This window comes from Lytechinus variegatus, chromosome 12, assembly GCF_018143015.1.
Source record: "Lytechinus variegatus isolate NC3 chromosome 12, Lvar_3.0, whole genome shotgun sequence".
Taxonomy (NCBI): Eukaryota; Metazoa; Echinodermata; class Echinoidea; order Temnopleuroida; family Toxopneustidae; genus Lytechinus; species Lytechinus variegatus.
In genome coordinates, this window is record NC_054751.1 from 18,070,034 (window position 1) to 18,083,444 (window position 13,411).

General features: G+C 35.4%; 1 protein-coding gene across 2 annotated transcripts in view; it reads left to right on the forward strand.

Annotated features, from left to right (window-relative positions):
• Positions 1-11,987: 11,987 nt before the first annotated feature.
• The window catches only part of LOC121425574 (neuronal acetylcholine receptor subunit alpha-10-like), a 34,412-nt gene continuing 32,988 nt past the window's right edge, over positions 11,988-13,411 (forward strand). For both annotated transcript variants that reach the window (XM_041621666.1, XM_041621665.1), the window contains exon 1: positions 11,988-12,261. In XM_041621666.1, the coding sequence (XP_041477600.1) occupies positions 12,082-12,261 (180 nt within the window). In that variant the 5' untranslated portion in view covers positions 11,988-12,081. The remainder of the gene's footprint in view (positions 12,262-13,411) is intronic.

A 13,411-nucleotide genomic window follows, 5' to 3' on the forward strand; every position in this document is an offset into this window, starting at 1 on the left:
CAAGATAAATGGATGAAAGGGTAAAAGACGGGGGAGAGAGGGGGGGGGGGGGAGGTTGAGAGAAAGAATGGGGAGATCTAGCTTTGTTACCATACGAACTAACTTTGTAAAGCTACAAGATGTCTTGAAATGGTTGTGGCGCGAAACTGACTTTATGCAAGAGAAAGAGAGGGACAGAGAAAACAAGGTGAGGGAGTCAGAGAAAGAGCAATTTGGAAAAGGAAGGGTAGAAAGCGATAGACAGAGAGTGGATGCCATGAAGATGCGTGTTTGTGTGGGTGTGTGTGAGGGAGGGGTCGGCAATAGAACGGAGGAGAGCATATGTGCAGCATACATTGGTGGTCTCACGCAAATGATATATTGGTGTCAAAATTTGCTTCGTCTGTTGACCATTAGTGTTAATTAGAAGAACTGTATATCTGTCTTTATCCCTAATGATATTAGATTACCCAGGGACAGCTCCCATGGGCCCTCTCTTCAGTGATTCAGGCGTGAAGGATTCAACACATGTACTTTGTTTAACAAAGCTATTCTGTTCGAGCTGATAATTATAACACCTGGAAGATTATTAATAATAGTCTCCATCAAACGGATACTGATTTGGCATTAACACCTAGAGGCGATAGAGACTTGTAAATTTGTATCAGTGATATTTGATATTATTAAGTGATGGATGAATACACCCACAATTAACTGTCTAATAAAGGAAAAATGCCTCCATATTTGTAAGTTTCAAGTTTCCTACTGATAACTGCAATTAATTGCCAATGCCTAAGCTTTTTAAAGCATGGATATAATGTAATTTTGACCATATGTATGATTTTCTTTTTCTTTTGTGAAACGATGATGCGCGTAGCATGTTCGGTAATGATCCACGTGCTTAAAAAATGTAAAAGTTACATTGGTATACAGCTAAAATTGAAACATTTAAGATTACACAATATCAATACATGGTTAAAAAAAGAAAAAAAATACTATATGTTAAGTCATCAGACCACTAGACCCATATGTACACCGGTCATATTTTTATTATAATTATTCATAAGTATTTGTGATGACGTAAAAAAATAAGAAGGCAGTTAATGACGAAGATGGTACTTTGAGATGGGCACTCTCGAATATTCGAATGTGAATTACCCTCTTCCCTCTTTCATTCTTATTGATTAACTTGATAACCAGCAGATATGCGATCCTTGTTCCCATCCTGATAGCTCATCTCCAGCATTTTATTTTATTCAATATTACGATCTACGGTAGATGTGAACATATAACAAATAAATGTAGACATATCACCCCGCCCTCCTTTTAAAAAATGTCACATTCATACAATACAATTTCCCTCTCAAAATTATTCGGAGGTTAATCATACAGTTTTGAAAGTGAAAGACCTTACACGAAATTCTTTCGTTCAGGCTATGAATGTGATGTTGATCAATTCGTTGATCCATGGAACTACCAGTATAAACAGAGGACATAGATCCGTCATTGCTTTCATTATTCATTGATGAAACAAAAGGAAAAACAAATCTGGGGCGGTTTTTTACAGGGGGAGTGTGGCGGTTGGTTTTGTTTTACATAATGATTATCCGAATCGCACAACAGGATATAATGCGTCATCTAAGTAAGATATCAACACACCACAACCATCTAAGTAAGATATCAACACACCACAACCATCTAAGTAAGATATCAACACACCACAACCATCTAAGTAAGATATCAACACACCACAACCAACTAAGTAAGATATCAACATACCCATAGTTAATCTTCTAGATTACTGAAAGATTTGATTTAAATGAGAATTAAGTACACTCTTTGTCACCTTTTGACTATGATTAATTATGTTGATAATTCATGATAGCGTTTGATTTAGAACCTGTACGCAAATGAGAACTTCCAGAAACTTGCAGTTTCTTTGTACTTGACCTATATAGAAAGCATGAACAGAGTCCCGTCGTTGGGTATTCGTAGTGATTGTATAAACGCTAAGAATTTGAATCAAATGCAATATTATATTGGCAGTATTTCACATTTTTCCACAGGTATGATTTTGTCACCCGAGTTTTGAGTGGGATTTGCGATGCATTTTGATCATTCGACTGGACATCATCTGATTCTCTTCTGTTTCCAATTTGTAGCCGTTGTTATGATGACTTTTGAAACTATTTTGTATGGGAATATTAGGTTTCCGCATGGTAGTATGACAAGTTCCCTTGGGAAAAGATAGAAAAACCAAAGTGAAAAAGTCACTTGGTAGCTTATTAGTCATCAGTTTGAGTGAGAGGGATGGAGAGAAAAAAACCCACAAAAACATAAAAAAAACAGAGGAATGTAGACTCTGGGAGAGATGGAGTTACGGGAGAGAAGACCTTACTTCGAAATTTTTCTGATGATTGTTGATCTGTAAATCCCTTCATATCATTTTCATGCAAATGATAAGCCATAAAAAATTGTCCATGTTCAGGTTATCATTAATAGAATAAAATAGAATAGAAATGGTTTATTTGAACAAAAACATCATTCGCGGCCCACAGGACGAAATATATATTTTTTTAAATACAAAAATATACATAAGAATTACAACATAATGAAAAGCGGGAATAGATCGTAGGCCTACATGTATATAATAAATTTAGTCGCTGATTTATCCCATCATATTTAAACTTTCACCTCATTCTCAGTACAGAAAGGCTCGCCAAAGGATTAGTTTCTATTTGTTTTCAAAGATTCAATCGGTCAAGCCGAGCATTCAAAAAGATTAGCGTTTATCTCATGGACCAGCCTGTTACGATTATCGTCATGCAGTTTGAGGAGAGACTACTTTTTAAAAAAAAAAGACAAATGGCTTGTACGCTGCATATTAACATGGTGATGGAGGAATCAAGTTACTGCTTTTAAGATACAGGAGGCAAATCCATATTAAAGAAAACGACACAGCTGTCAAGCAAACACAAAAAATATCTTTGTCATCATAAAATCTTTGTTCAGATTCCTGGTTTTCTCATATCAAGCAAACACAAAGAAAATATCTTTGTCATCATAAAATCTTTGTTCAGATTCCTGGTTTTCTCATATTACAAGAACTTTGAAGATAAATTAATTTCCCTCAACCCAGCGACGAAACACTTCAAAGATTTTTAAATGGATAAACAAAATTTGTGCACTGGTGCTTGAGACCTGCAAACGGAAGTGAAATAATGGTAGATATGGTTTAATTTTCCAGCTCATGACCTGCATTGGTTTCCCTCAATCCATCATGAAGATATCATTCAGACATTAAGGTACCAACCATTGGTAAGGAATTAATCATAAACCGCGGGATGAAACCGCATCCACACATGAAGTATTCATAATGATTGCGAGTTGGTCTGAGAGTACTTTGTTTTCAATTTTGTACCAAACTGGCATTTTGTTCTATGAAAAGTATGAAGTGATGGCGAAGAGTAAGCCTTTTCATATTTGTTTAAGGAAGGGAAAAACTTTGAACACACCTCATCGGTGTCGTAATCTCAATACAAAAATATAGGCAACAGTGGCTTTGCAACACATGGCAAATCTATTCATAATCATGATAATTTCGGCAGGAGTGACCACGGGTGAAGGTGCCACCGATTGTTAAATCTGGGAGAATTATATGCAGCTGGTACTTTAATAAACGTAATCACTTTAATCACTTGTTTAGTTATATTCTATAAATGCAAGAAGAAGCTCTAGAAAATGTATATCATGCATTCTTGGTCTGTCCATTGAAGTCTATTTTCCATATTGCAACAAATGCCATCTTGATTATTAATAGGAATGTCCCAGTTCCGATTCATGTTTGTGATTCATCAACTGTATATAAGCAATGACCTTTCAATGATAACATACTTGGTTAACATTTGAATAAGGCTTTTGACCATCGTCTGCGTTCGCGGAGCGGGGGCGGCCGCGCCCTTTTGGGAAAACCGGGGGAGCTTTTCTCGAAAGAGTGGAATGAGGGAGGGGAGTCAAATAAACGCACCCTTTTGGGACAGCCGGGGGGTGAGCCGGGGGAGATCTTCACATGACGATGTGTTTAGTAGTTTTCTTAACCAGTCGTTTCTATGAAAATTATCCATAAAATCATAACAATATAATACTGATAGATCAGTAGCAGTAGCGTACAGATTGAGAGCTTGGAGGCACTTGCCTCTCACCACAAAAAAATTCACGACCAAGAAAAAAAAAGAAAGAGAGAATGGTGAAATATGATAGGTTAAAATCTGATACAGAATTTGATTTTTGTAATAAAAAAGTCGAAATTTGTGCCCACAAACTTTGCTCGCTCGCAACTCTAATAAATACGTTTTATCTGGCCTCCTCAAAATTTTCAGCTTATTACGCCACTGAATATTTAGGAATAATTTAAGAGAAATATTGCAGTTTGTCTTGATTTTGAATAATATCTGCATTAATCAAGTTCATAATTCTAGAACCTGATAATAAATTCCCAAAGCAATATAGAGCAATTGAATTAAGAGAAATTACATGTTTTCTATTCTGAAAAAGAAAATGCATTTGCACAGAAGTATGATATTACGAATTATCTTTAAACTGTCTTTCCATCGCAGGCTGCAGCTAGTAGTATAATAGCTGCAGCAGTCCGGTCGGTACATGTACGTACAGTAGTCTGCAGGCACAGACCGTGATTGGAACTTTGATAAACAAGTGTGCCTCCACGCAAAGACAAGCACATGCAAAAGTTGCGAAATCATATAAAAATCATATATGGGAAAGTGCTCGGCCGATAAATACTTTGGGAAGTTGCACATCGCATGGGCATGATGGGGGTACATAGAAAAATAGAAGAAAAAATCAATAAACGAAAACATATGTTAAAGGGAAAGATATTAACTTCTACTTATTTTTTTACGAAGGGTGTAATAAGAAACATCCCATATTTTTAGTTTGCTTAAAAGTAGTAAAGCCCCATATTTGTTGTCTTCTTATTTTGTAGCATCATATGAAGAACTCCACATATTTACGAATTTAGTGCAGTATTTTCTGAAGTAAATTAAACTGCTTTTTCCATTACTTAGCTTAGAAAGTATAGAGAAATCATAAAATGATTTGAAATTGTTTCTTTTTATATACGTCCTGTCTGAAGATGGGATAGCCAGAATTTTTCTTGCTTTTTATGTTTAAAGATTGATACATGGCCTCCGGAAGAGGTTATTCCGGAACCAATTTATGTCTTGTTGTGCATTCCACTATACTGTCCTTAGACTTTGTTTAGACTGGTCACTTTGTCTATACCGAATGATCAAGAAACATTTTGATTAGTTTCCTTAATACAAACGATGAATAGGCTATAAAGTAAGGAATAACTTTGGTAATAACTCACAGAGAGGCAATATAAACACATCTTTATTGGTATCCTCAAAGCATTTCTTAGGAGCCGAAATCCCGATAAATTTTGTAGTCCTTAAAGATGGATTTATTTTGGAAACACAATGGATATCCCTTTGACATATAATATTTTATTATATATACACTCACCTACCTACTATGACAATAACAGCAACACAGCGGGAAGCTTACACTTCACAATCGTCATCATGATCGCCGCAGTATTGATTTTTTTCCCTTCTTTTTCTTGATCTAATGTACGTCCATGAAGGGTGCTGTTTATCTAAATGTTAAAATGTTTTGATAGCTTCTTTAGATTTCTTTAAAATCAAGATAATAGACAAAATATTCCTTTTTTAAATATCATTTTCACATTTTGGCATGGATTCCTATTTTCATACAATATTTCATAAGCGATTTTAAATTCAGCTTTTAATAGGTTTCCAAGTCATATTCTACCAAGAAATTGTTAGTGTAGTTTGTATATTTAAGATCGTATTTAAACAAAGTAATATATTTTCATTTTTCTTTCTTAGTCCCTATTCTTCCTCCTTCCTTTCAATATCCTGTTTGTTTTTCATGTTATTTATCATTATAGGTTTTCGATAGTTTACCATTTCTACAATATAATGGAACTGATGAATAAATGAGCAAACCCATTTTCTATAACAGTATAAATTAGATGAAATTGTATTCTGCAATATTAATATTATGTATTACTCACACGATATAAGATAACTTGTTCTCCTCTCTTACCATGTTTATTTCTTCCTTTACCATTCCTTTTTCCGTTCGCTATCTTTCTTTTATTCCTCTTTCCCTGTGTCTCTTTCTCTTCTTTTCCTTTTCTTTCCTTCTTTAGATATATATATTGTCGCGTATTATTTAATATAAGATAGTGTATATACTACATTTTGTTTTCCCTGCCAATGGCTTTTAGTTTTACACTTTCCCTGCCAGGACATGGGTTTTGATTATATTCTTTCGATTTAAACGTTTACATGTTATTTCCGTCTTAATTAAGCCTATGTTGATGTATTGTTAATGTTTTCATGCTTTGTTTTACGACAAATGGCAAATACAGATGAATAATAAAAAATCGCAGATAGTTGTTGCGTAAGCCTGAAATTATACGTAAGTATGCTATGTATATGTTTTGGCGTTCCCAAATGAAGCATATTTGACCCTCTTCTATTTTTTCTTATATGTTTATAAGACAAAAACCTGTCCTCTTTTCCTGAACTTGCAGATGATTCTTTTGTGACTTTGTGTCAAATACACATCTCTCACAATTAAGAATAACTGATACAGATATTACTTAATATGATGGAAAATCGATTAATGCCAACAAATATTCAGTTGACACAACATTGAGATATTATCTAAGAGTCTTCATAAATTGTTTTTCATTTTACTGCAGACAGCTACATACTTTTTCCACCAGCTATTTGATGTGGATCTGCCATATGAACTACATATATTATTTAAAAGGTCCCATTCCATGACCAATGGTCTGAAATATTGAACAAAAGCCACAATATGCAAAAAATCAGATTGGAAAAAATCAAATAGTGAATATTATGCTAATTTGAATAAAAAATGTATTTACAAAGGCAATAAAAATTGTTAATTCCAAAAAATATACATGCATATAAATGAATAACGGACAGTGTAGGTACAGTCTCTGATAGGTACATTTTTAGCAGAGTGAAATAGCACGAGGGGCATTGTTTTAACCTACCGAAATCCTACATGCCCGTGAAATCCAATGAATATAAAATCGATTGCACTCGGATGCCCTTTTTAGTGGCTACCGGAAACCGATTAAGGGTTCTTAGTGCGGATTGATTCGATAGCGAACGGGTAGTGATATCAAATGGCCCCATTTTACAATGGAAAATGAAACAGAGAAGGAGAGAATGGATGGATGAAAAGTTAAGAACATAACGTTGGAAAATAAATGGAGAATATTCATATAACGGCAGGGTATCGCAGCTATAGTTGAGAGGGAATTTGGAATTAGACCAGGCAAAAGACAAAATGAATTTCAAAAGTTGGTGAGGATACGGAGCATAAAGCTGTTGAATGTAGGAGAGAGGGTAAAGGGATATAATAGAAACAAAATGATAGAATTCAGGTACAGTAGATCAGAGATACTTTACGTAGTTTGATAGACTGACACATAGATTAATTGGTAAATAGGTAATAGGGGATCGGATCATGAGAAGTACAAAATGACAGAGAGAGAGAGAGAGAGACATGCAGAGACCGAAGTTAAAGTGTGGGATTTTTGTGTGTTGCGCACATGTACGTGGGGTGTGGGTGTGTGTGTGTGCAAGAGAGGGAGAGGGGGCGGCGAAGCATATACACTGACGAATAGAGAAATGTCTGATGAAGTGGACAACCATCTGAGTAAGATATAAAAGCACTGTTACAATAGTGAAAGTAGTGGCGCTTTTTTATACTTGAGTACTCTGTCAGCTAGAATGAAAATAACTAGATAACTAAAAATACGAGTAGCAGTTGTATGCTACTTATTCTACCACTAATCATCAACAACCTCAAAAATGTAAAAGACTGTTGTCATACAGCTTACTCTCATTCTATTTTGTTCTGAGCCCCATCTTCCCCATGAGACCAATAATCATAAATGCCAGAGAGTATTTATTTTTTTCTCTAAATGCATCAAAATACAATATGTATGATTGTCTTGCCTTTCCGATCTAATGCTGTATGTTGTCAGTTCTGAGTACCTTCCTATATCAATCTTCCCGACGAATATTCATGATTTCTTTTCTTGTCTTGATTCACCTCTTCCTGAGTAAGTCTTAACTTTTGTTTTGTTTAACATGAAAGGTTTTTATCATGCCCACCTCGTTTGGAGTGCCCCAAGCGATGAGTAAAAGGTATGATTGATTTGCAACCAGGTACCTCCATTAATCACTTGTTTTTCTTCAAGTATTCACTTATTCTTCCCTTTTTGCGTCGGCTGCTTGGTTCATGTCAAACATTTAGGAGGTTCTTGTCGGTTTCGATGAAGTACAATTTTGTTCCGGGTATCTGAAAATAAGATATACACAGCCCAAGTAAATGTTGGAAATAAGAAGGATGATTGCCAGTGTACCATACATCCATTAGAGAGATGATGCGGTTTGGTTTATTCGGTAAATTTAGGTGACTTCTCTGGGGTCTCCAGTCTGGGTGATATTGTGGTCGAGGGAATAAACTGGGGAGCGTTTCATCAATATTTTCATCCGACAAGTTGTCAGATCTGACATCTTTCCATGATTTTGATTGGCTGAGAGGCACCGTTCCTATGGTAACTGTCGGATAAAATGGGACTTGTCAGATAAAACATCCGACAAGTCCTTTCATGAAACGCTCCCCTGGTCTTCTCTATTATTTACCAGCACGACCTAAATGTGTAGGATTTGCGCAGATCACCATTGCTTTCTCTTCTTCTTTCCATCACTTTTCATTCACGCCACCATTCCCGAGGCCCTCTCCCATGATTTGTTTCTAGGTCTCAATTTTACATCATTGACTATTCATGCCCCTATATTATGCATACAAAAATATTTGTGTTTCATTGGTTTAAAATGAGTCAAATGGAAAAAAGTAGGTTTATTGCCAAACACAAAAGGATGGTCTGCTGTTCGCTAATCTCACAATAGTTCAATAGTAATCTATACGGTTTCTATACATTTGCGTGTACAGCGAACGCATCATTATCTTGGTCATACAATGAAAGCTGTTTTTCTCACCGGGTACTACCTTTGAAAATGAAAAAAAAAACACGTGAGTGTGTATTCACGCAGCCGAAATTCAAAGTGTAAACGGTTTTCAAGCGAGCATTACCCCCACGCGCACCACTGAAGCGAAAATATTCGCGCATAAACGCAGAGGAGTATATAGAATCGCTGGTGGTAGTATATTTTTAAGCTTTGCCTGAATGTACAGCCTCATAGTTACCGTTTAGGTGTCATTTTAAAGGGAAGTTTGCTCGTTTAAAAAAAAACATCCTGGTGCAGAATAATCAATTAAATAATCGATTGTGTTTCAATAGATAAGACAAATGATCTCTTCCTCGGCAACATAAAAGCACATGCTATCTCTCCTCAGCTCTGCTTCGATAAGATAGTCACATATAGATCGCCTAGTTTATTCAGCATTGATACCATCCATGATAATTAGCTTATGATTATACTTTTATTCTGTAATTATAATTATACTTTTATTCTGTGAGTCGAATTTGGTTTTATGCAGAATTCCAGCAGAACACGTATCAGTACAAAATCAGCTGCATATGTCTTGATCTTAAGAGCAGACAGCACGTTCACACAAACATACAGCTCAATCAATATTAATTGTGTTACACATGAGATAAAAAGAAACTCGTTTCCTATTAATCAGGATAGTTTTGAAAGGAAATGTGAAATTTTCACCTTGCTCTTAGTCGCTAGTCAGAGCACTTTTAGTAATGATTCATTTCGGTTGCATAGCTTCTTCAAATGGACTGGTTATAAACATTTAGGAGAAATCATTCCCATCATCTTTATTGCCGTCTGTGTTATCAATGATCTGAGTTTTGCTATCATGCTGAAATGTTCACACATTTTTTTCCTCGTCATGATTAGTATTTATTTATATGTATTGAATACAGTAGCAAAAATCGGTTCAAAAGTTTGGAAATTTCCCCCTAATATTATTTGGATTTAAAACGAGGCGTTTATATTTTTTTCGAATAGTAATTTAGAAAAGTACTGACCATAATAAAAGTACTGACCATAATAATTTTATTGTAAGGTAACAATAATGATACTGTCGCTTAAGGGTTTGAATAATGACCCAAGAAAGCCGGCTTACGGTGTAAAAATCATTACGCGAACTCATGCGTGTGATGAGAATTTGAAAACGAATTGTTAGCAGTGGGTAAGATGGCAAACAGGTCTGGAAAATCAGCTCCATGCACTGAAGAGTAGTAAACACATATTACATTTTTGGTCGTAAAGAAAAGACGTATCATTGCTTCGTCTTCTTCCTCCTCCTCTTTTCTCTCTCATCTTATTTTCTTCTTCTCCCACGCCTCCTCTTCCTTCTTCTTGTTATGCGTCTTTTAAATGTTGTTTTAATTTCTTTTACATATTTTATTCTTTCCGTTTTATTCTTTTCCTCCCGCGTAAATACTTATGATATCCGAACGCCTAATTCATGAGGCTACACATTATTTTTCTTTTACTATGTATAAAAAGGGTTTTGATTTGAATACCTTTTTAAGTATCATGAAATTGAATTAAATGTAAATTAATAGGGTTTACAGTATGGGTACCAGAAAATCTTATAACACGGATTCCATTTTTGTGCTTAAGCCTTTGGCGCTTTTCACATTAAACAACCATGGCGACGAGAAATCGTCATTCCACATAACCATGAAGATACAAGCAATGTGAACGTCTCAGTTTCCTTAAGTTATGTTAGTTACAGGTTACAGAAAAAAAGCTTTCAGACGAAACTCTATACTTTTGGGGAATAATGCCGAATATATGTCAGTCACTGCAAGTTACAATTGAATTTTGCAACATCAGTGCAGTGGAACATCGAAAAATATTGTCATGAATTTTTCTGAAAACGCTATAAATATCTTTTTCGATGTGTTTATGTCTTGGGTTCTTCTTTCCCTTGCGTTCACGTATATAATATAATAATTCAATAAACATTTCATTTCCTCAGGCAAAATATGCAATACTGTGATACACTTTTGTAATGGGTTGTAAACAAAATTTCTAACTGAATATATTGAGGATACATTAAGTTTATTTCATTTCCATTTCGAAGCAAAACTTACAACATTTAGATTACAATCAATGGCAATCACCACAAGGTAAACAGATGCCAAATTATTTAATTTAACATTTGTTTAACATATAACCTATTAAAAAATTCTTGTTATAGGAAAGGCTCGATCGTAATGATGTAATATAATAATAAATAATATTGATTCTAATAAGCTGAAAAGGTTATTTATAGCTTGGTGCAGATTTTTCTATAGAAAATAGAAAAAAGCATGGCATCTTATATTACGGTAGAAAGTCGTGCAGCACGTTGCCAAGAGTTTATAGTGAAAAAACTATTAATTTCCGCAAACTTGCTGTCAGATATATTTTTTTCACCGGTTTATTTACAGGTTTACAGTTTACGGCATTTTTCAATGGGGATTTGATGAAATTATTGTTCGTATTAAGTTGTCGATATATATAAAGGAATTGTGAGATGCCGATATTCAAGAATATTTTTAAAACCTCGATCCTTGTAATATCCCTGAGATACCGTTAAAACAACATTAGGATCAGACATGATGTCTGATAATTGTATAACAATGAAAAAATGTTGTTTTTTATTCTCTAACACAACAAAGGGGGTAAAGTTCTTACAAAATAATCTATTGTTACTGGGGTTGCTGTGACAATGTTCAGCATCCCCAGTAACAATATATTAATCCTCCGTGGATAGGTCCATGCAATAAGAACAATTTCAACATCGTGAAGAATATGTACGTGTTCAGCATCCACTACAATAGATTTTATACTCAAATCTGCTAGTCGGCCCCGTTCTTATTCCGATTCATGTCATTACACGTGAATATTGGGGATCAACCATGTTCTCATTATCTTAACATTTGACATTTAAGAGATATGTGTAAATCTAGTAATGTCATCCTGTCTTGATTGTGTTACAGCTCACGTGACTCTGGTTGGAGGCTCAGATGATCACAAACGTCTGGTGGCGGATTTATTCAAAAATTACACGAAAGTTCTTCGACCTGTCAGGAAATTCAGCACGTCTATTGACCTGGAAATGATGCTTCTCCTTTCTCAGGTCATTCATCTCGTGAGTATCCTCATTATGTGTCATCCTAATATCATGAATACTATGTGGGAATAGATGGTGAAGAAGGTATAGGGGCAAGTAGACCCATGCACCCCGGTCTCCACCCCCCCCCCCCCCCGGTTGTAGGGGTGGGTGGCTCACTCTGACACCATTTAATGTGATAGCCGGGGATGGATATTCAACTTTATCAGTATTGTACTCACAAATTTACACGCGTACCCCCCCCCCAACACACACACACACAATGCATTCAATTCAATTTCTGCCGGGCAAGACACAGTACGATATTTTAGATCTCGGGGTACAAAATAAAAAAAATTAATCAGAAAGGGAATTTTAAGACTTTACAATTCGAGTTGGAACAACTTTTTTTTATCAACAATAAGAGTAACACTCGTTTAGTAAATATAAATGGAGTATAAAGCATGGAACAGTATTATAAGGAATAAATCGGCCCAATTAAACACCTTTAATACACAACTGTAAATGTTTTTTTAATAGCTGTACAGGTGATTGACCACCCCTCCCCCGCAATTCCCTTTTAAATCGATGTCCCTTCTCTCCGGATCTGTTCCATATTTTGATCGCCTTATATATTCTTAATGCCATTTCTATCTTTTTAAACTTTGTGTGTATATGCCTAGCGTCGTAAGACCTCCACTCCCGAATAATATGATTGTAATCCACAAACTATAACGATTTGGAAAGGGGATTGTGTTATTTAATTTCATGCAGCATCCGTCGATGATTAATATTCTCCTGTATTGCAGCAAAAGTATGTCACGTGAATATCACCATAATTGCCGGTCCTAATTTCGATCACGGTAATGGTCAACGATCGGCTGAGCCATTGCATTTTTTTCTATTCTACTTTTCACATTCGTTCTTATTTTAATCTTTGTTTTAAGGATGAATCGTATGATAAATCATAACCTACTCTCAGACAACCAGGCATCATTGTTCAATCCAGTAATTCCCGGAATGGATTGAGCCACCGGTTATCATCTTTTCCACATATGACGTGTCCCAGATAACAAATCTAAAGATTTATAGGAGAATTATTGGCAAGATGCCCATCAGGCCTACAAAATACTGTCCTAGGCATAAGACATTTCTTTTTATCTATACCCTGGAACTATTAGTGGTTTCA